Source organism: Hibiscus syriacus, unplaced genomic scaffold, assembly GCF_006381635.1.
Source record: "Hibiscus syriacus cultivar Baekdansim isolate YM2019G1 unplaced genomic scaffold, ASM638163v2 tig00006570_pilon, whole genome shotgun sequence".
NCBI classification, from domain to species: domain Eukaryota; kingdom Viridiplantae; phylum Streptophyta; class Magnoliopsida; order Malvales; family Malvaceae; genus Hibiscus; species Hibiscus syriacus.
The window spans coordinates 594,983-619,454 of NW_024062102.1; the positions used below are offsets into that span (position 1 = coordinate 594,983).

At 32.2% G+C, this 24,472-nt stretch overlaps 1 protein-coding gene and 1 pseudogene across 2 annotated transcripts; both read right to left on the reverse strand.

Moving 5' to 3' along the window:
• Nucleotides 1–42: 42 nt before the first annotated feature.
• LOC120200821 lies at nt 43–6,362 on the reverse strand (annotated as a pseudogene).
• A 1,416-nt stretch (nt 6,363–7,778) lies between these two features.
• On the reverse strand, nt 7,779–21,835 carry LOC120200822 (BEL1-like homeodomain protein 1). Of its 2 annotated transcripts, XM_039201570.1 has the most exons (7): nt 11,220–11,371; nt 11,086–11,133; nt 10,717–10,846; nt 9,814–10,622; nt 9,139–9,515; nt 8,992–9,052; nt 7,779–8,912 (listed from the first exon to the last, which is right to left on the reverse strand). In XM_039201570.1, exons 4-7 carry the CDS (start codon nt 10,564–10,566, stop codon nt 8,139–8,141), a joined length of 1,965 nt encoding a protein of 654 aa, XP_039057501.1. In that variant the 5' UTR covers nt 10,567–10,622; nt 10,717–10,846; nt 11,086–11,133; nt 11,220–11,371; the 3' UTR covers nt 7,779–8,138. The 2 variants fall into 2 exon arrangements, with proteins under 2 accessions (XP_039057501.1, XP_039057502.1); XM_039201571.1 differs by lacking the exons at nt 10,717–10,846; nt 11,086–11,133; nt 11,220–11,371 and adding an exon at nt 21,831–21,835 and having other exon boundaries at nt 9,814–10,578.
• Nucleotides 21,836–24,472: the final 2,637 nt, after the last annotated feature.

Genomic DNA, 24,472 nt, shown 5'->3' on the forward strand with positions numbered 1-24,472 from the left:
CACTTTCTTATATTTACGCATAGAATCAAAATATTTGTGATGAATTTTGCTACCACTGTTTCGTGTGTTGCTTTTGCTATTTAATTTTATCAATGAACAATTATGTACAGAAGTATATTGGTAATTGAAAAATTTGAATCTATCTGTTTTTTCTTTTCTTTTCCCTACTGATCAATCTGGATAAGAAGAGGACAGATTGGTAGGTATGCAAGGGGAATTCTTCCAAACTCTGGCATGCAATTTCAGCACTTCTCTTGCCCTCTCTTTAGTCTTGGATCCACAATCAAGTTGAAGCACCAAGCACAGTTTAGCCACAACACCTAATTGCAGCATCTCTTGAAGCACATTAATGGTGGCACAGAACTTAGAAATCGATAGCAAAATCCTCACCGCCCTTTCACTTGCAACCTGAGAGACCCTAAGTATCTTCTTTGAAACAATTGCAAGCCCTGCCCCATGGCTTAGCAGCTCGGATCTGCCTTCGGCGTATCTGCACACTGCATCGAGCACTGTTAGTATCATCTCACAAACCCTTTTCTCCGATGAATTGAGAAGCAAGTCGATCAAGTGCGGTACTACCCCTGCTTCAGCTGCCTTGATCTTGTTTCGACCACGTGGACAGATATAGACCAACAGTTGTAGAGTAGCTTTTGTGGCTTGTTGAGAGATTTGATCACACAAAACTCGAACTAATTCGACAAATAATTCCGGTCTCAATCTGACGAGCTGCATTGGATCAGCTATCTCCAGCATTGATTTCAATAACAGTACTCTCGTTCATTACTCTCGTTAAGGACACTATGAAATCTCCATTTTTGCCCATAAGATTCTTCAGACTAGCTTCTGAGAGTTGAAGACCGTAGAGAATGCTTAATGTTAAAAGTCAAATAATTTAGGCACCAAATGGTATTTTGTCAAAGTCAAAAATTAGGCACCTAATTTTTGTTGAAATTGGGTAATGGGATAATTAATTTTAGTCATTGTAATTTAGGGTATTTATAAGATTAGTCCTTAAGTTTCAACTATAAATATCATAGGTCATTTAGCTTCAAAATCATCCCAAAGCATTTTAGCTTTCTTCCAATACTAGAGAGAATTTAGAGAGTTTCTTGAGAGTTGTTTTCTCCTTTTTATCTAGAGAGAATTATCATTGTTTTCTCCTTGGTAGATCGAGAGAGGTTGTAATTCCTATTTTCTCATAGTGAAATTCTTCTACCGTTGCTTGTGGTTTTTACCCTAAATTTTTAGGGGTTTTCCAAGTAAATTTTGTGTCTCTTTTATCTTCATTTTTATTTTCTCAAATTATCAGTTGCGATTTTGCTCTATCCGATAGCCGTCTTCCGCAACAATTGGTATCAGAGCTAGATTAGAGTGTGTAATATCTACTTATTGTCTTTGTGGTTGCCACCAAAAGGTGGATCCTCCAACATAAGAAAGTAAGAAGTTATTACACATTCTTTGAAGGTTCCAGATAACTATTCACGATAGTGAAATAGTGGGAGCTATCCGTAAACGAAGCAATGGCAACGAAATTTGATATTGAAAAGTTCAATGGGAGAAATTTTTCATTGTGGAAATTGAAGATGAAGGCCATCCTGAGGAAAGACGGTTGTCTAGCAGCTATCAGCGAAAGGCCAGTAGATTTCACATACGACAACAAATGGATCGAAATGGATGGAAATGCTATGACAAACTTTCATCTAGCATTAGCTGATGAAGTATTGTCAAGTATCGAGGAGAAGAAAACAACTAAGGAGATATGGGATCATCTCACCAAACTGTACGAGGCCACATCGTTGCACAATAAAATTTTCCTTAAGAGAAAATTGTACACTCTCCGTATGCCAGAATCTACTTCAGTGACGGAGCACTTAAATACACTGAACACTTTATTTTCTCAGCTTACATCCTTAAGCTGTAAAATAGGAGAACAAGAACGTGTTGAACTTCTACTTCAAAGTCTACCGGATTCATATGATCAACTCATCATCAACTTGACAAACAGTAATGTCACCAGTCTAGTCTTCGATGACGTTGCAGCTGCTGTTCTACAAGAAGAAAATCGGTGCAAGAACAAGGAAGACAGACAAGTAAATCTGCAACAAGCAGAAGCGTTGACAACGATGACAACAATGAGAGGGAGATCAACATAACGTGGCCAAAGCAGCAGTCACAAACATTGTAGATCGAAGTCGAGAAGTAAGAAGAATTTAAAGTGTTACAACTGTGGAAAGAAGGATCACTTGAAGAAGAATTGTTGGAGTCTAAATAAAAACTCCAATCCACAAGGCAATACCGCAAACAGTTCAGATGATGGAGATGCTCTATGCTGTGAAGCGTCAACCACTGTGGAAGGAAGAAAACGATTTGCAGATATATGGCTCATTGATTTGGGAGCAACATATCACATGACCTCAAGAAGAGAATGGTTTCATCATTATGAACCTGTCTCAGGAGGATCTGTGTATAGTTGCAATGATCATGCCTTAGAGATCGTTGGCGTGGGAACCATCAAATTGAAGATGTATGATGGAACAATTAAAGTTGTTCGAGATGTGCGGCACGTGAAAGGTCTGAAGAAAAATTTATTATCCTACGGATTGTTGGATAATAATGCTAGCAAGATTGAAACACGAAAAGGAATCATGAAGGTGTTCCGTGGAGCGCTTGTGGTGCTTAAAGGCGAAAAGATAGCATCAAACTTGTACATGCTGAAGGGAGAGACTTTACTAGAAGCAGAAGCCTCTGTTGCCTTATGTAGTTCAGATTCTGCAATGCTATGGCATCATAAACTTGGACACATGTCAGAACAAGGAATGAAAGTCCTTGTGGAGCAAAAGCTACTTCTAGGCTTAACGAATGTATCACTTACTTTGTGTGAGCATTGCATAACAAGTAAGCAGCACCGGTTGAAATTCAACACATCAAATTCTAGAGGCAAAAGTGTTCTAGAATTGGTTCACTCTGACGTATGGCAAGCACCAGTTACATCCCTAGGCGGAGCAAAATACTTTGTTTCATTTATTGATGACTACTCCAGGAGATGTTGGGTGTACCCTATTAAGAAGAAGTCAGATGTGTTTTCAACTTTCAAAAACTTCAAAGCGCGGGTGGAACTTGATTCTGGAAATAAGATCAACTGTTTCAGAACAGATAATGGAGGAGAATACACAAGCGAAGAATTTGATGACTTTTGCAAGAAAGAAGACATCAAACGACAGTTCACAGTGGCAATCACTCCTCAACAAAATGGAGTGGCAGAGCGGATGAACATAACCTTGTTAGAAAGAACAAGAGCAATGTTGAGGGACGTAGGCCTAGAAAAATCATTTTGGGCAGAAGCAGTCAATACCGCCTGTTATTTGGTGAATCGAGCTCCATCAACTGCAATAGAGCTGAAGACACCAATAGAGATGTGGACTGGTAAACCAGTTGATTATTCAAACCTCCATGTATTTGGAAGTATTGTGTACGTGATGTACAACGCCCAAAAAATTTCAAAGTTGGATCCAAAATCCAGGAAATGGAAATTCTTGGGATATGCTGATGGTGTAAAGGGGTATCGCTTGTGGGATCCCACTGCCCGCAAAGTGATCATCAGCAGGGATGTTATCTTTGTAGAAGATAAACTACAAAGAAAAGAAGATGATGATAGCGCTAAAAAGTCAGAGACTACACAGATACATTTGGAAAAGGAGGTTGAACAAGGAGATTATTCTGAAGCAGAACCAGCACATGATGAACAAGAACCAGAGAGTTCTGAAACTCCAACAACTCGTCAATCAGATCGTGTGAGAAGACGTCCCAATTGGCATTCAGATTATGTTATAGAATGTAATATTGCATATTGCCTTTTAACAGAGGACGGTGAGCCATCAACATACCAGGAGGCAATAAACAACTCAGATGCTTCACTGTGGATGATGGCGATGCAAGAAGAAATTGAAGCCCTTCATAAAAATAATACATGGGACCTTGTGCCACTACCACAAGGAAGGAAGCCAATCGGTAACAAATGGGTCTTCAAAATCAAGCGAAATTGTGACGATCAAGTTGAGAGGTATCGTGCAAGACTGGTGGTCAAAGGATATGCTCAAAAGGAAGGTATTGATTTCAATGAAATATTTTCTCCTGTGGTTCGACTAACAACAGTTCGAGTAGTTTTGGCAATGTATGCTACATTGAACTTACATCTAGAGCAACTAGATGTTAAAACAGCTTTTCTTCATGGAAATCTTGAAGAAGAGATTTATATGCTCCAGCCTGAAGGTTTTGAAGAAGACGAAAAGAAGAACTTGGTTTGCAGGTTGAACAAATCTCTGTACGGTCTAAAGCAGGCGCCGAGGTGTTGGTATAAGAGATTTGATTCCTTCATTATGTGCCTTGGATACAACAGACTTAATGCTGACCCTTGTGCTTATTTCAAGAGGTCTGGTGATAACGATTTTGTTATATTGCTGTTGTATGTGGATGACATGTTGGTTGCAGGACCCAACAAAGATCATATTGAAGAATTGAAGGCACAACTAGCTAGGGAATTTGAAATGAAGGACTTGGGATCAGCAAACAAGATTCTAGGGATACAAATTCACCGAGACAGAAGTAATAGGAAGATTTGGCTTTCACAAAAGAATTACTTGAAGAAAATCTTGTCACTATTTAGCATGCAAGATTGTAAGCCAATTTCTACCCCTCTTCCTATTAACTTCAAATTATCCCCTAGTATGAGTCCTAGCAGTGAAGAAGAGAGGATGGAGATGTCTCGAGTACCTTATGCATCAGCAGTGGGAAGCTTAATGTTCGCTATGATATGCACAAGACCAGACATTGCACAAACAGTGGGAGTGGTTAGTCGGTACATGGCGAATCCAGGCAAAGAGCATTGGAATACAGTAAAGAGGATCCTGAGATACATCAAAGGGACCTCAAATGTTGCATTATGTTACGGATGATCAAATTTACTAATCAATGGTTATGTAGATTCTGACTATGCATGAGATTTGGATAAAAGCAAATCTACTACAGGATATGTGTTCAAAATTGCTGGTGGAGCTGTAAGCTGAGTTTCAAAATTGTAGTCAGTTGTGGCTACGTCCACAACAGAGGCAGAATATGTAGCAGCTACACAAGCCAGTAAAGAAGCAATTTGGTTGAAGATGCTATTGGAGGAGCTTGGGCACAATCAAGAGTATGTCTTTCTGTTTTGTGACAGTCAAAGCGCCTTGCATCTAGCAAGGAGCTGATAAATTTACCTGGTGTCGATCCTCCTGTGGCCTGTCAGAAACGTAAGCAACATGAAGGTACAAGGTAGAAAGAATGGTGTGAAGATATGATTATTCCAATCAAATCTTCAAGTGGGAGATTGTTAAAAGTCAAATAATTTAGGCACCAAATGGTGCTTTGTCAAAGTCAAAAATTAGGCACCTAATTTTTGTTGAAATTGGGTAATGGGATAATTAATTTTAGTCATTGTAATTTAGGGTATTTATAAGATTAGTCCTTAAGTTTCAACTATAAATACCCTAGTTCATTTAGCTTCAAAATCATCCCAAAGAATTCTAGCTTTCTTCCAATACTAGAGAGAATTTAGAGAGTTTCTTGAGAGTTGTTTTCTCCTTTTTATCTAGAGAGAATTATCATTGTTTTCTCCTTAGTAGATCGAGAGAGGTTGTAATTCCTATTTTCTCATAGTGAAATTCTTCTACCGTTGCCCGTGGTTTTTACCCTAAATTTTTAGGGGTTTTCCACGTAAATTTTGTGTCTCTTTTAACTTCATTTTTATTTTCTCAAATTATCAGTTGCGATTTTGCTCTATCCGATAGCCGTCTTCCGCAACACTTAAAGCCTCATCAATTTGTCTTACTGACCCAAACTACTTACTCAATGATTCTTCAGTCATTATTACTCACAATTGAAGCCAAGAACTCAACTGCGCCTGAAGATTCCATGCATCTTTTGTTTGTAACATTCTAAGAAGCGATTGATTGAAGCCTCTTGAGACACTTTATCTGTTGAAGTGGTGACTTGGCATCATCGGGAAGCATGATAATATAGGGTTTGCTGACGGGTGGCTTTGGTTTCGATTCCATGGGAAGCATTTAACAAGCACCAAGACTGAATCAATCTTCTGAGGGTATGATTTGGGGTAAGCTCACAATCAGAAATAATTTGCTTTGTAACCGGACATGTAGTGTTGTTCTTCCCTAAAAACAACCATTTCTCGATGCTCTCCCGATCGTACGTAATCCCTGTTGAAACCGTGACTGGATCCTTCATAAACTCGAGAGAAATGGGGCAGATAAAAAATGGAGGAACGTCGATTTCATCCATGTAATATATATATATATATATATACCGAAAAGAAACCGAGATTTCAAGAACAACCCAGAGAAGAAAAGGCTTAGTTTTGTCTTAAAACAAGAGTTTGAGGATTAGGTTGAAAGGAGAAGAAAATTTAGCTGTGAAGATTGAAAACAAATTGGAGGATTATATATATAGAGATTGGAAGGAAGAGAGAGGGTCAAAAGTCAAAACAATGAAACGGGTGAGTTTTCAAAGGCTCAATGTGACAACTATAAGTCTAACTACTACAGCTACTAGATCGTAGTGAATGGCTGAATTTATACAATAAAAAGCATCCTTTGACTGCCGCTCCATTCTTTACAAAATATCGCATCTTTTTATTTCGAGTTTCTCCCCAAACACGTGCTTTTTCTTTCATTTCTACTCCAATTGCTGATAAAGTTAAAACTATGGCTTACACCCGATTTGTTTGAGCCCATACCTGGCCCAAGGCCTATTCCTTACCCACTTTATTCGACCCATACTCGCTCTAGCTTTACTTTGATCTATTGCTCATATCTGACTTGAACCATTCTACTCAATTGCCCCGAACTGACCCGATTCATGACATGTGCTACCCTTTTCAAATAGTTTGAACCATAACCTAGTTTGAGAAATTCGGCTTGAATCTGTACTCGACATGTAACCTTGTTGATTGCTAACGTTGATCGTTGATCATTTTTGACTTAGACTTATTAACTTTAAAATTTTAATTTATTTTGTTTGATTCTAATATATATTCTTTCAATATTGGCTTGTTTACTTATTATAAAATGTGTTGGGACGATTCTAGAGAATATTTTGTTTGAACCAAATCACTTGTATGAATATTTTGGTAAATGATTCTAAATAGAAAGAAATTGAATGGATATTGAATAAATTTAAATGATGATTCTACTATCAACTCGTGTAGTTTCTGTAACGTTCCAATCAAATTATAAGTTGGTCGTGTTAGATCTAATTTGATTTTTGATAGGAAAAAAAGACTCATGCATCGTAATTCATGAACTCGAAAATACCAAAAATGTGTGCCTCGCCTTAATGCTAAAACATTTTATATGATAAAATTTTGAATTCTATGATTATTATTGTTACGAGAATATTGTGAATTCATATAATACTATTACCGAACTAATATACGCTAATGTTTGTATACTTTCCGTTGCATGATTCTATACAAATTATATTTCATAAACTTTTCGAATTTTTTATAATATGAAATCCATTTGTTGAATTATAATTTAATTGCTATTAAAACATGTTTAGATACGCAATTTTATGTGGTATAGAAAATCTTTTTGTTTGACAAATTAGTCACTTGAAATCTGGAAGTTAACAAATCCTGTTTTTGAAAAGCTTGCTGCAAAACTTGAGCACTTCCATCAACATTATTCCTTTTCATAGTTAAAAAAAGAAAGCAGTAATTACCCAATATAAAATCGTAACCCCGTCTTATTTATGTTTTGAGCAACTGATTTAACATCAGAAAAGAACTACACTAGTTAAATTTTGTTCTGAATTACTACTAAATGCATACCCAAATTGACTAGAAATTTGATTATACCAGTATACCCAAGTGACTAATTTTATAATATCAATCACCACCTACCCAATCCCCCCCAAAACTTACAAAATTAATATACAATCCTCAAATATATGCTGAGATCCTAAACTGTCTAAGGACTCAAATTGAACTATGGAAAGTATATAGACCTATACTACGCCTGGAATTTTCTTCCTTCCTTTACACTGCCATTCATTTTCCTGAAATCGTTCCCAGCAAATATTCATGTTGATCAGGCAACAAAGTCAGGTAACAATTGTGCTGCAAGCCTTTTCCTGTTTTGAATGTTGATGTTGTCATATGCAGCAGCCGAAGAGTGTGGTGTGGAAGGGTTGATAGACCCGAACTCATTTGGTTCGACAACGTCTAGCCTTCGCCCCATTTGCATGGCTTGGTTCGGAAGAAAACTCTGATGGGTGCCTGATAATGACAGGTTTTCACAGTGGGGAAGTCCCAAAGTTAATGACACAGCATTGCCTGAAAACCTCGGAGTGAATTGTTCTGCATCAAACCTTCCGATTTCTCCTATGGGGTATTGTCCGAAACCTCCCATGATATCCGTGTTGGTTCCCAAAAATGTGTACCCATCTTTGCCAAACTTCATGGTAACCTCATTGTTGGCCTCGGTTGTTTGCTTGATATCCATTGGTGACTGCAATATTTCGGTGCTCCTTGGCCTTTTTGGATTTCCTCGAGTGATCCCTTCCAATTCGGACGATCCGATGAAGGAGAATCCCAACTGGTTCCCGGCAAGGGGAGATGTTGATGCCATGGAAATGGACATTGAGGAACCATTCTGGTTTGGGATATTGTCCTGGTTGGAACTGAAACTTTTGGCCATGTTTTCTGGTGCAGTGGATTTGGATGTTGAATCTTCATTGTTATGGCTCTTGCTGGTTTTCTCCTCTGATCCATTCTGTTCTTGTTCCTTGATTTCCTCCATGTACATCTCTTCCACCATTGGCTTCCAAAGCCGAACTCGAGCATTTATGAACCAATTAGACACCTTAATTTATTACAAAAGAACAATTAAATGTTAATTAAACAGAGTTTAGCCCATTTACAAAAAGATGGGAAATTAGTACCTGGCTTCTAGTAAGCCCCGTTTGTTTTGCAAGCATGATCTTGTCCGAATCTTTAGGGTATCTGCAATGCAAATAGAGAAATCAGAATACCAAATAAATTCAAGCGTTGGAAAATTGCAAGGGAATGGAACTTCAAAGTTTACTTACGGATGGAGAAAGTGTTCAAAGAGCCATGCTCGAAGAACCGAGACCGATTTTTCAGGTAGCCCTCTTTGGGGTCTCCAAGCATTGTGCTGGATCATTCCCAACTGCTGAAGTGCTCTTTGTTGTCGGAGATGATGATCGACAAACTTAAGTCTCGATGACCCTTTGATTTTGCCTCCTAGGCAATCTTCTTCACCTAAGCTCTTGTTTGCAGCTCGGATTTGGCCGGTTATTGCATCTTTCAAGCACCGGAATTGCTTTGAGATGGTCTTTAATGCAAGAGATGTGTATGTTTTAGTAGAGCCAATCCCAGCTGCTTGCTCAAATGATGAAATAACAACCTGCATCTGGTGATGGTATTGTCTGTACCTTTGATCCACCTGCAAAAACAAAATGCATGATCAAACAACATTGGAATTCGATCTTGGTAACTAGATTTGATTAAGGTTTTCAATCATATTTATTAAGATTCCAATCTATGACTCAATGAAAGCAACTTTTATCTAGTGTTTTCAATGATTATCTGCATTACTATTATTAAATCATACGACTGAATTGATAACGACTCAACTCAATTTTCCCTGGAAAGCATAACTTTTCCAAGAAAACAAATATATTCTCATACACTTCACTTTCAAAAAATCAAATCATATATGCATATATATATAATTTTCATACCTCGTCAAGCATACTAAGTAGCTTCGCTTTCTTCATCTGAATTTCCTGTCTCTCTGCCGTAGTCAGCTCGGCACCGTGCTTAGCATGTGTCTCTCCGCCACCAGAGCCATCGCCGGATGCCGCCACCGACGATTCTCCAATCCCCTTACCGCTATTGCTATTATCTCCACTACCCTTTTTAGCCAATTCGTTCTTGGTAATCTCGGTACGGTTAACAGTAACAACCTCATCGAGAAGTTCTTGAGCAGCCTTCAAGAATTTAGAGCTGAACATCACACTTTGTACACCCGAAACTCCATTAATCACCCCTGAACCGGACGAACCCGAAACCCTCATGTCCTCAATCGAGACCGCTTGAGCTAGTGATCCATAACCGGTATGCTGTTGGGAAGAGAGGCTCAAGGAAAGACCTTGTTGAGCGCGTGAGGATTCAAGCGCTGGTCCAGAAGGGTCAATAGGGTTGTACAAGTTGTAATTGACGCGCTGAACGAGGCCATGCAAGGGGGAGATTTCGTGGGAACCAGGGCCTTGGTTGGCGGCGGAAGTAGCCGCGGGGAGGGGGATGCCGACGAATTGTTTAGTGTGAGGAGATGGCGCGTGAGGGGAGATGGAGTTCGAGTTGAGGTAAACGAGGTTGTTTGGAGGCGGCGGAGGGTTGTCGGAGTACTGAACATAAGCAGGGTTCATAAGTACGAGGGTTTGGAGACCGTCAGCTGCTTGGATTTCAGGGTTCCCATGGCAGTAAGTCGCCATCGGATGTTGTGTCTTGCAAAAAAAAATCTGATGTTATTTTCTGTGCCTTCACTTCACTGAAAAGAAAAACAAAGACAAAAATTATAAAAAAATAAGATAAAACTAAAATACATTCATAATATCAATCAAAACACAAACATGTAATAAAACCTTATTCTTTTCAAAGAATCAAGAGACTTTAAATCAACCCATTTGAGAGCTCGCTTGTTTGATGAATTGCAGCAAAAACAGGGACAAATTAAACGGATATGTTTACGTTCTTAGGATGATCAAGTGGATCCTGTAAAAAGAAAAGAAAAAGTGACGATGACCCCCACAAATTAAACAATTTCAAACACAAGCAATCGTGATTTGTTGAAGGTTTGAAAAACAAGACATGTTTAGTTGTCGTGGCGTGTTTCCAGTACTTTGTTCATATGATCTAGAGCTTGAAGCCGCCATGGGAATTGCAGAAAAGAAAGGGAAGAAAGCTATGGCGTTTATATATAGATTGGAGAGGAATTGATTAATATTTGGTACCTGGTGTGAGTGTGCACGTGCTTCATGATCTTCTTCACCGCAAAAGAACTAAAGAAAAAGGAAGGATTTTTTAAGCTTACAAAAGAAAAAGCTGAGAAAGAAAAGCTAATGTAATTGTAGCTAAAATACCATACTTTGTGAGAAAGAGACTCTGAAAACGATCTACCTATGGAATTTGTGGACTTTTTTTTATTGAATTCCCAGTTTTGCAATATATATAGAGAGAGAGTGATAGACAGAAATTCTTTCTGCAACTTCTCCACTGAAATGGCAAAAAGAAAGAGAGAAAAAGATGAGATTTAAAAAAGATACCCTTCTTTATTCACTTCAGTGTCCACTGATTTATGCCCATTTTCCTTTTTTATTTCTCACTTCCTTTTTCTTATTTTCTTAGGGTAAAAAAACAACACTAGGTATACAATTAGGGTTGGTAAATTAAATTAAATTAAATTCAATGATTTCTTTTCTTTTCTTTCTTGTATTTTCTTTATAAATGTTAATATTAAATATTTGATAAAAAGCTTTTATATTTTCATGGCTTTATATAATTTAATAAGATTAATATTTATTTAAATTGTAAAAAAATGAAGAAAAAACACCAATAATTAACACAATAAAAACAATTTTTTACATATTAAAAAAAGGTGAAATCATATGCATTATATTGAAAGGCTGTTACCCACGTAGATGATGAACCCTTCCTCTCTCAGTCATTCTCTTTTATTTTATACCCTGAATATATATATAGAACTTGTATGATTTGACCTCCTTTTTCAAATCATTTTCTGATCAGCCATTGAAACCACTTTTCTTCCCCATTTTTTCTGTAAAAATGAGAACGAAAGATTTATACATCATGTAAAGTTTATAAATAAATAAAAAAAATTCTGTGTCAGAAGATCACAAAGAACTGAAAAACGAGGAAACGTCTCCTTCCACACGAAAACCTAATTAAGAAGAGAAAATTATTATTATTATAATTTTTTACATAAAAAAAGATGAATATTTCTTATGCTGATGAAGATAGAGGGTGGAGGGTCCTACTCCTCAGTTCAACATTAAATATCTTCTTGTCTTTTTTTTTTGTTTTAATTATTTATTTTCATAATTTTGTAGGTTTTTTTGTGTGTGGGGTTGGATGCCAGAGTTTGAAGATAAAACAATTAAATTGCTAAGGATCACAGAACCAACTACCACCATAACACCTACTTTAATGCTTAAAAAAATAAATAAATACAAATTGAATAAATACAACTAGTTTTATTATTATTACAAATATGTTTATATTATTTTAAATATATATATATATATATATAGAAATTTAGAGAAAACCCTTTTTTCTGTGAGTTTTAAATATGTAGAAAAAAAAAACTTGAAACCTATCAAAAAAGTGAATAGTTTGATGTTCGAAACAGAACAAAAACGGTGGGGTCTTCAATCAAATGCATGAATGTGAAAATTTGAATAAGGTGCTCACAACTGTGTATGGCCTACTTTATTTATTTATTTTTATTTACAAAAGAGTCATAATTTTAAATATAAAAAGAGGTTCTAGATATGAATTTTAAATTTTATATTGTGTTAAGATTAAATTTAAATTTGACTGAATATGTTATATTTGATATTGTTTCTCTAACTTACGTTTAGTTTTATTGATCTATCTTTATTTTGAAATCTCGAACTTACTATATTTTATTGATGAGCACTATAATCATTAAAAATAGGTCATGATTGAATTATGATAAAATTGTTTTATTAATATGTCGTCATCGTTGTATGCTTTGTATGTTAGTACTGATGGTATTTATTTTTATTATCGACAATAATATTTGTATCATTTTCTCGAGTTATTTGATATGTTTTTACTGTTTTCTTATATAGTCGTATTTTACTCATTAGTAGTTACAGCTTGTATATTTTGATTATTTTAATAAAAATAATCAACTACTATTATGATTTAATATATTTTAATTTAATACTCTTTTGATAATTTTATTGTATTTATTTCTTATTTAATAAAATTAATTATTATTATTAATTAGAAAAATTAAATCTGCCGGGTATTAAATCTTTTAACAAAACTGTAGTTAAAAATCACATAAAAATGGTAAAACTCTAGTCTATGAAAGTTTTTTATTTCTCACGCAATTCTTAATCTATATTATATCAACGTCAATTCAATTTAAAATTATTAGAATATTTTTATTTTAAATGATACCAAATATGATCACAAATATTATTTTTTATCTTTTAATAATGTTATATAATAATATTTAAAAATAAAATTCTTTAAATATATTTTTTACATAAAATACTTTTATTTATCTACACTGAAAAACTACTATTTTTAAAAAAAATATTATAGCTATTCATCTACCTAATCAATCCTGAAAACAAAGGACAGTTGAAACAATAAAAGTGTCTTGTAGCATAGATTTAGTAAAAATGCAAGACAAGTTGACCTTAAACATAGGGTTATGTAGGAAAAAAGATGAATGAGATGAAATAGGGTATTGAGTTATTAAAATAATGAGTTCTCTGAACAACAAAATCTAACCCATTCTTTTCAATTTGATGAGCAGCCATAAATAATTTGAAGAAATTAACCTTTGCTATCAACATCAGTAACAATTAAAGTAGTAGCAGTATAAAAGTGAAGAGCAGTGACAGGCATTCGAAGCTGTGATGTTAATAGGACTGCTTTATTTTTTATTAATAAAATTAAATTGATATTTAAAATATAACTTGATTGAAATTACAATATAAACTAAATACTATAGTTTATCAAAACATAATTAATTCTGTCTTATTCCATGACTATTCTCCTTGAATTTCGATGTATTTTTCTTCAATTTACTTGTCATAACATAATCTAAAAACTATATTATATATATAAAAAAATAACAAGTTGTTTGTCCAAACCAGTGATTAGACATTGCATTCTTCCGTAATGATCGCAAATTTAATCCTTTTGATGCATCATGCATTTTCTTTATTTTACTTGTCATAATTTTATCTTATATTTTATCAAAATATATTAAATTTCTTATCTACTCCAATAGTTAGGCACTTCACTCTCCCCTACAAGTCCTATGTTTGATCACCTTTGAAGCACGTGTTGTCATGTAAGTGTGTCACATCAATCGTTGTTAATGCTTTAACGTCCAATGATCGAAATAAAAGTTTATACTAATAAAAGGCTTAATATATCACGGCAAAGAAAAAACGCGATCTCTGTGTGACTCCACGGGGCCTGATGGTGCGATCGATAGTAAAGAAGACCACGATCAAGAAGGAAGATGGCAATGACAATGTATGCGTCGGTGGTAAGAGAGAAATATAGGTTAGGGTTAGGAATTTGGATATTTTTAATATTAGATAAACTAGAGTTTTTTTTATAAATATAATAAGTTTTTTTAAAATATTTTTAAAAAAAATTACCAGAACACAACAAGTGTTACCTAACGGAATTTTTAACTGCAGTTACAATCCTAACACCTAAAATGGTAATGATCGTAACGTTAGACACTTGGATTGGCCGAAAAAAAGTTTAGGTATCTATTTGGAAAAAGTGGTATAATTCAAACATTTATTTTTATATTAAGCGTAATATCAATGATTTTTTTTATTTTGTGACCAAACTGCAAGTGTTCTAAAAGCTCAGTGATCATAAGAGTAGTTTACCCTAATATTTATAAATTATGTATGAATTAATAAATATTCAAAAAATATATAATTCAAAAGCATAAAAGTAAATATTTGTAAAAAATTAATTTATTTAGTAAAGGTGTTGTTTATTGGGACAATGTACCATATGTACATATAGTAAATGATTGTTCCATGAAGAAAACTCAGTATTTTATATTAGTTTAGATTGATTTTATTTTATAAATTTGTGATATTTTTATAAAATTTCAAAGTCTTGTTTTATAAATACTTTTTAAAATATTAATTTTAAATAAATAAAATAATTGACAAATTTTATATGATGTTTTAAAGTTACGTTTACTACCTAAAATATGTATTAAACATTATAAATTCTAAAAAAATTAAAATTCAATTCGAATAATTATAGTAAGAAATGGGCAAGTAATTGGGGTTATTTATTTATTTATTTATCGTATCAAAAAATGAATCCAATGAAAATAATGCGGGCTTATAAAAAAATTACGATAAAAATGATTACAAAATTTATATATAATATTTTATTTACATAAATAATTCTGACAGTAAACATATTTAAATTTATAATTAGTAATCTAAAATTTGATTTATGAAAATAATTTATAAATAACTTAAGACTTTACGATATAAAGCTGCTTACCATTTGAACCAACCCATATTAATAAAATATTTAGTCTTTTTAATAGTGTAAATGATTTTAATATAATATATGTTAATAATTTTTTTTAAATTATTGATAATATGCATATATCTTTCAGAAGCAACTAATCAACTTAAGATTTTAAATGATAATAACACTTTATTTAATATCAAGACCATTCAATGAAATTAATAAAATATTTAAGTGTAAATTTCACCGTTCTTCACTGAACTATACTCTTTCTCTTATTTTCCTCTCCTAACTTTTAATTTTTCTAATTTGCTTACTAAACTTTACAAATTGAATCATTTTGCTCACTCTGTCGATAAATATTTAACGGTGTTATGACATGACACAAGAAATGACATAAGCATCAAAACAATGTCGTTTTGAAAAACTCAAATATACACCAAAACGACATCGTTTCGAATCTATTATAAAATCATTTTTTTGCTTCTTCATTTCTTTATTGTTTCATTTTTCTTTCCCTCATTTTCTTTATACTTTGCAATTGGTGGCCGCCGCCAGCCACCATGCTATTTTCATTCCAACCACTGTCCACCATCGTTGATGGTGGTCGTTCGGTCCCAAATTTCATGGGTTGGTTCATATCGACCCCCTGAGTCCGAATCTGGTGATTTTTTCACATGAAAAATGTCCTGAAACATGTGAATTTGGACTGAAACATTTCGGCTTCCTCATTTTCAATCTCAAATTCGTGAACTTCGTAGCAAGTTCTGAAAAAAAAATGGAGGTCGGACTCGTACTCACGGTGTCGAGGTGAAGCGACCCATGAAATTTGAGACCGAACAACCACCATCTACGACGGTCGACGGTGGTCGATACTGGCATCTGACCATTTTCAAAAAATTTTGTTATTTTCTCAATTATTTTATATTAAAAATAAAAAAATGACATATCATCAAAACGCTAGAGAGATAATAGGGGAGTAAGCAAAATAATCAAATATGTAAAGTTCAGTAAGTAAATTAGAAAAATAAAAGTTAGGTAAGGAAATAGAAGAGAAAGTATAATTCCATGAAGAACAATATAATTTACCTGATATTTAAGTAGATTTATTTATCTTGATGTATCATAACAATAATTACTGTTGGAGATATATGTTTCAATGAGGGAAACTTTGTGTTACACAGGGAAAATTGGGAGCCTTACTCACTTTTCAAACTTTAGGATGGGGTCGGTGGACTGTTTCTTATCTGGACCCAAAAATAATAAAAATTTTAAATATATTTTCCTTGAACTTTTTTATAATATTTTTCGTCTACTTTTAAGAAGTCATCAATCTCTTTTCATTTCACTATTTTTTTTTCTGTTTTTCTAGCTCTTTTTCATGTTTACTTAATGTTTATATTAATCTGATCGATATTAACAGATAATTTAAGCCTCAATGACTAATTGAGTTGATTCAAGTGCTAAACAGTTTAATATCGTTTAAGTAAGTTTTGAGTTCGAGTTCTTATGTGCATAGAAAATCTTTGCGAGGAGACTCACCCGCCATAGTCAAGTGTGCGACTCTGATCGGTCCGAATTAGTCAAAACGAAGCCTTAGGATAGAAAGGGCAAACAAAAAAAATTAAGCCTCAATGACCTTTATTTTACCTATATATTTTATAGATCTATGATTTATTTTACAAATCTAAAATTTCATTTTCCTTTATTTAACAAATCGTCCATTTTATTATGAAAATAATGAACGTTTTTTTATCTCATATATATTTTCATTTTTCTCTAGTAAAATTTTTTCTTTCAAAGTTGATTTTTTTTTTCATCATTCTTTAAATTAATGGATGTTTATTTTCTTTTCTAATACATTATATCTATTTTTGTTAGCAACAATGAGATGCTAATAAGGTACATCATTGCCATATTAGAGGATAAACTTATTTCAAACAATTTATTTTAATTGACAAGTCATTTTTCATAATGTTTTTATTGTTTTTATTGATGATAATCATTTGGATAGTGTTGGTCGCCATTCTAAAAGAAATATTTTATTTTTTTGTATATTTATGTTTAATATTTTTATTTTTATATGAGGGTTTTTTATTATTATTGTCTCCAATTTTTCTCTATGCTTGATTGCTTTGTAATTATGATCAATTTCATTATTTTTATTAATGAAATCCAATTTTCATTGTTAAAAAAAAGAAAGTGTTAATCCTTTTAAATTTCTATTTTTATATTGTTGATTTTTATCATAAATAAAGTTCTAAATTAAAAAAATATCATATTTGTAATTATCATACTTTTTAATTAATCGATTTAATAAGCTGATTCAAGTTGTTCATTGGTATTATTTAGCATTAAGATATATTTGGAAATGTTAATTTTCTTGATAATTAAAAAAATTTCGGATAATTAACTATTTAGCAAATTATCTATAGTGATTACTAGTTTTATTAATAAATAAATAAAATACAACTAGCGAACCAATTTAGCGATTCCACAATTTTTAAAACAAATTTTCTTAGAGAAGATTAAGATGATTAATTCTTACTTTTAAATAATTAAGTAGATGCAGAAATGTGTTTTTCAAGGTAAACTATACATTTAGTACCTAAATTATCAATTGTTTCAAAACTATACCTAACGTTTGATTTTTGTTTCATTTTAGTACCCTACCGTTAAAAACTTAATGGAACGGTTGCACGTGACATTTTTATGGGTAAATTACATCATTTTTCACTTATCTATCTTCTCACTCCTATTTTAGTCACTAAAGTTTAAAAATTTTCAATTTAACTACTCAATTTTCAAAATGCTCATGTTTTAATCACTAATTTATTTTATTAATAATTTTTGTGACAAGAAATTTACTATTACTATTATTATTATATTAATATATAATAAAAATAAAAAATAAATTTGAAAGTTAGAGTGATTAAATTAGGAGTAATTTGAAAGTTAAGTAATTAAATTAAAAAAATTAAACTTTAGTAACCGAAATAGGAGCGAGAAGATAGTTGAGTGATGAATGATGTAATTTACCCATAAAAAGTGTCATGTTATAATAGTTCGGTTTAGTTTTTAACGGTTGAATACTAAAATGAAACAAAAAGTAAACATTAAGTATGATTTTGAAACAAATGAAAGTTTAGGTACTAAAATGAAAACAAATTGATAGTTTAGGTACTAAACATATAGTTCACCCGTTTTTCAATAATGTTTAGTTATGCAAAATCATTTTAAAATTAGAATTAATGTATTATTTGTGCCAAATTTGGATAATTATTGACTAAACATGATCGTAGACTAAATATATTGTTTAAGGATGAATAAAACTCGATTCAATTTGAAAAATCATTTTTTTAATCTCAAGTTATTCAAGTAAACTCAAATTATCGAGTTAGATTCTGAGTTCAAATCAAGTTGAAATTTGAAATTTGAAATTTTCAAGTCACCTAAAAAACTGAAAATTTTGTTGAGTATTTTGACAGTTTTGCAATTTAATCTCTAATTTCCTTATTCATTCAATTTCTCTTTTATTTTAAGTTAAATTTTACCAAAATTGAACCACATGATCCTAAATCATCGTAGAATATCTATGTACTTTTAATTCATCTTTTTGATAATAATTTTTTATTTTTTCAATTTAATCCCTCAACTTTGCATGATGTCTTTTTTTCTTCATTTCATCCCTAATTTTAAGTCAGTTTTGCCCAAATTTGAATCATATGCTCCCATGTCACTATAGGATACCTATTCAACTTAAATTCATTTTTTTGTTCTAAAAGTATACTTTTTTTTAATCAAAGTTGTATTTTACTCAATTTGATCTTTTGATTGCAATTTTTTTACAAATTCTTTATTCTCATCAATTTTTTTGACTCATTTATACTCTAATCAATACTTTCTTCTCAAAACATCTTCTTTGAAATATAATATTATAAATATATTTTATAATTTTAGATTGTAGTTGATCTATTAAATAACATTATAATGTGAAAAAATATTAGGGATGGGCATGGGACCCGAACCCGACGTGTTCCGACCTGACCCGATCCGATTGGGTCAAGTTTTTTTTAATAAAAAAATTCAGGTTCGTGTCAGGTCGAGTCGGGTTTAGGGTGAAAAATACCCGAACAGAAAAAAATATAATTTTACCATATATATTTAGAAATAATTATAATAATACCCCTCTATATATTATTTTTTAATTAAATAATTGTTTTTATTGAATAAAAATAATATTTTTATTATTATTTCGGGTCGGGTCAGGTTGGATCAAGTTCAGATTTATCTCGAAAAATCGGGTTGAGTGAAGGGTATATATATTTTCAAGTCGGTCGGGTCGGGTTGACCGAAACTCGACCCATGCTCATCCCTAAAAAAGATACAAATATATATATATATATATATATTAGGAAAAGCCGAAAATTAAAATTAATATATGCCATAATACAATAAATAATTATAATCAAATTTATATAAAAACTCGAACAACCCGATTTAACTAGACTTGACTCGAAAAAATTTCAAATTAAGTTTAAGTTATAAAATACGACTCGTCAACTCAAATAACTCTTATTTTCTTGACCCATATGGATCAGAATGTTGGGCAATCAAGAAGGATCACGTAAGGAGGATGGAGGTCGTAGAAATGAGAATGTTTTGATGGACATGTTGTAGGACTCTGTGAGACATGATACCAAACTCTGCTATTAGGATGTCCTTGGGGGTGGTGCCTGAATCCGAAAAATTGAGGGAGAGAAGAGTACGGTGGTTTGGGCACGTCCTTCGGCGACAACCGTCAGATGCGATCAGGAGGGTAGAGTATATTACAGTCGACGGTGCCAGAAGGAGAGGACGACCAAGGCGGAAGTGGAAAGACTGCTTGAGATCTGATTTGAATGATTTAGCTCTTACCGAGGACATGACCTCTGATAGGAAAGTATGGAGACTTAAGACCAGGGTAGCCGAATAGTGCGGGTCACATCCATAGGATGTATCATCTCTGTCTTCTTTTAATGCATTTGTAGTAATTTCCATGACTTATACTTTTTATACGTTTCTGTCATTTAAATTTATGAAGGCTTATAACTAGGGTAGCGGAGTAGTGTTGCCTTAGTTTAGGTTTTAACCCATTTGACTTTATTCATTCTCGTAGCTTGCTGTTGACTTTTATGTATCATTCTCTTCATGTTTCCTCTTTTTAAATTTAGTCGGGTCTTACGTTTCTGTCTATATCCAGAGATTTTTTACGCAGTGATTTATTTGCATATATTACTTCCCATTACATACGCGCATATGAAAAATGCATATGAAAACTGTTCATCTATGTATTTATTTATTTATTTATACATGTATTGCATTTTATCTCCATTTTTAATTTTCTGACTGTCGAAGGTCTTCCACGGAAGTTGCTCTCAACCTGACGTTGGGGGCAGCCTACTACCCTACCTCCTCTTATCCCATTACATATGAGAATAGGGTTGTTGTTGTTGTAGATATTCAAAAGTAGATAATTAAGTTGTTTTGGAAAATAAATAAATAAATAAATTTAAAACCGAACAATCGAAATAAAAATATATATGAATATTTTAATTCACGTCTGTTTTCATTCCTAGATGAGAGTTGCTTTTGCATTTTTCTAGAATTGGGAACTTAAAATAAGAATAATATAAATTAATTAAAATATTATTAGATTAAGTAATTTGTTACGCATTTTTTTATAACAATTTACATGATTTGAAATTTTTTATATAATTCTATAATTACGTTAATTTTTATGTAATATTTTACCTAAAGAAAAATTCTACAAAGTTCGTCGAGCATAGATGAGCACAGTTAACGATGAGTATCATTAAATTAATTTATAAAACATTAAATTATAAAATATTAAACGTATAATTATAAATTAGTTAAAATCTAAATGTGATTTAATTAAAATATAATAATTATTAAATATTAGTTTTTATAATCTTATTTTAATTATAATTAGATCAAATATTAATTTAAAAAATTTATAAACCCTAATTTGTCACCACTATCATCATCGCCGTTGTCGCTTCCATCGTTGTCGTTGTCGCCATCACCGTCATCGGTGTCATCTTTCGTCATCGATTTAGTCTTTGTCGTTCGTCGGTGGTGAAAGATGATACCGATGGTAGTGGTGATGATCGTGGCAGTGACAATGACGACGAGAGCTTCAAATGTATGAAAATAAATTAAAGTTTATAAATTTCCCAAATTAATATGTGATGTAAGTATAATTAAAATAAGATTATAAAAACTAATGTTTTATAAATATTATATTTTAATTAAATTGCATTTAAATTTTAAATTTATTTATAATTATATTTTAATACTTTATAATTTAACGTTTTATAAATTAATTTAATAATACTTATTATTATCGACACTCATCCTTACTCGTCGAGTGTGACAACATTATCTTTACATAAATTAATTTTTTTTACATAATTTATCCTCACGCTTATTTTAAGCTCCTTATCCTAGACTACCTGTTGCTTTCATCTGTGAACCCTACCATTACCATTACAACTATCATATTATGATTTTCTATGCTTTAATTTAATGCGTGCTCCAAGACGCAACCATTATTGGGCACTTTTTCTATAGATTTTTTATAGACTAATACCTTCAATAAGAACACTTAATTAAAACATCAATTTTAATTGAAAAATTATTCTTATAGTATTTTAATTATTATTAACGATAACAATAGTTTAAATAATGTTAATTTATCATAAAATTGTAAATTTACTACTTAAATTGAATTTCTTACTCTTAATCAACATTTAATAATAAAAATAATAATTCTACAAGACTTAAGATGTGCGACAAGACCGTACTGCAGGGGAAGCCCCTGTACCCCCCAATCAAGAATAGTGGAGGGATACACAACCTTAGATTTCCCCCCTCATAGATTCCAATTTGCCTTTCCGTTTTATTTCTTTAACAAATGAGTTACACTTGCAAAAAATTTCACACCAAATCAAATGAGATTCAAATCATACAACTCTAATAGTTTTTAAGACCAATTAATGTTTGAAAATAGTTAAGTAAAATAATCAACACTAATACATGAAATGAGTTCATCATTCCCTTATGGTTGATTACCTCTCTATGTACATCTCGCTAGCTAGACGAGTATTTTACAGAGGTGTTCACACATTTGATAGTCCGAACACATAAATCTACCCACCTATTTTTTTCCATTGATACCTTATTGATTGGAACATTTGGTTGTTAAACATTTCTTTGTCTCATGATCTTTGTTTGAAAACGAATACAATATCTTTGTCATTTTTCATTCTTCGTGTTTCGTTTATATCATTCGTTTTAATTATAAGAAGAATAATTCAAAAACGAAAAGAAAAAGTATGCCTTGTTACTTTGAAAAGAACATGACAACGCCAGAATCCAGAGTACTCAAACATTGATGAATACATGAAACAATGGCAAGAAGTGTCCCAAGATGACACTTGTTGAACTCGAATAAAGATATGAAAGATAGAAAAGACCATTATTTCATGGACTGCTGACGGCGAAAAATGAGAGCATACTCAATGAAGAACATGATGATTTGGTTGATGTTATAGGAAGTCACCGAAAAAATTGCATTAAACAATCATGTAGACATCAATGAGTTGAGGACAAGTACATATAGACATAAATGCGTTCAAAGCTAGTGCATTAAAATATAACCACGTTGATATACATGCAATTTTAAAACCAAAAGCAATTTTATTACTATTTTAATTTTTCAAATGAATATTTTGAAAAACAATATTTTTAAACATTGAATTTTCCTAACAATAGTACTAAAGGTAATATATAATGATATTTTTGGCATTTGAAATTCAAGAGTAGAAAGAGCTGAAATTGGACTTGGAAGAAGATATTGAAATTAATAGTATGTATTTTGATTGGCGTGTTTTCCGATCCTAATGTTATTGTTGACAAAAATGTTATTATTGACTAAATCTGGGCCGCTGATTGAGTTGGAAATGAGAAAGTTCCTTGATAACTTGGTTTGACATACTGTTGATCCTAGTGTTAAGTTGAGAGGGGTTTTGTTCTCTGTGGTGGTGATCAGGAGATGAGATATCACGTGTTCTTTGAGTGTCCGTATTCGAAAGAGATTTGGTCTATGATTTAGGTTGCTTGCAATTTACAGTGTGAGGTTATATGTTGAGATTTTGAGCTTGAATGGACAATCAACAGACTTAAAGGGAAGTCTCTTCTCAACGTGTTGTTAAAAATGACATGGAATTCTGTTATTCACCTTGTTTGATTTTTCAAAGGAGATGTGATTCGGTGGATGATCTGATCCAAGTGAGAGATACGGTTCGGTGGCGATTGCTGGATAGAAATGTTCCAACTCTGTTAATAGATTGAATGCACGGCTTATTATTTTATCTACTACTATTCTTCATGTATGTTTATATAAAATAAAATATGATATTTATCTAAACAAACAAAATTATTTATGAAACAGATAATTATTATATCCGTCAATAATACAAAATATTCTAAAAATTGGATTGTAATATTGCCACACGTCTCTGTTTTTAAATTTTTAATTTTCGGCATAAATAAAGGACACATATTAATAAAATAATTTTTTATTTTCTATTGTAATTAAAAGATAGTATATGTTTAAAAAAAATTAATTTTCTAATAGTACATATATACCCTACGAACTAACGTAATTACTCGAGCTTAAAATTTATAGGGAGATCAATATTTTATTTTTTACCATTAAGATCATTCAATAAATTCGATTCTTTAAAAAAAATTAAATGTTAATATACAAAATAATAATAAAAAACAAAAAATGAAGAAAAAGTTAATTGAATGGGGCCATGAAAAAGACGTGTTTGTACAAATTTCTTTATGGAAATAGAAATGGACGTTTGTTTAGTTTGAAAAGCCTTCTATTCAATTATAAGAAACGTGGCTTCTCTACATCCAAATGACTACCAAAGAGCTGGACGCATCAATACTTCAATTGAATTTTAAATTCGGCTTACCTAACTATTCTGCTTCGATTCCGCTTGGGGTAAAAGAAATCAC

Coding starts and splice junctions, on each gene's coding strand:
- LOC120200822 (XM_039201571.1), bottom strand. CDS start 10,566: ATGGCGACTTACTGCCATGGGAACCCTGAAATCCAAGCAGCTGACGGT. Junction 9,516..9,813: donor TACTTAGTATGCTTGACGAG/GTATGAAAATTA, acceptor TTGTTTTTGCAG/GTGGATCAAAGGTACAGACA. Junction 8,913..8,991: donor CGGGGCTTACTAGAAGCCAG/GTACTAATTTCC, acceptor TAATAAATTAAG/GTGTCTAATTGGTTCATAAA.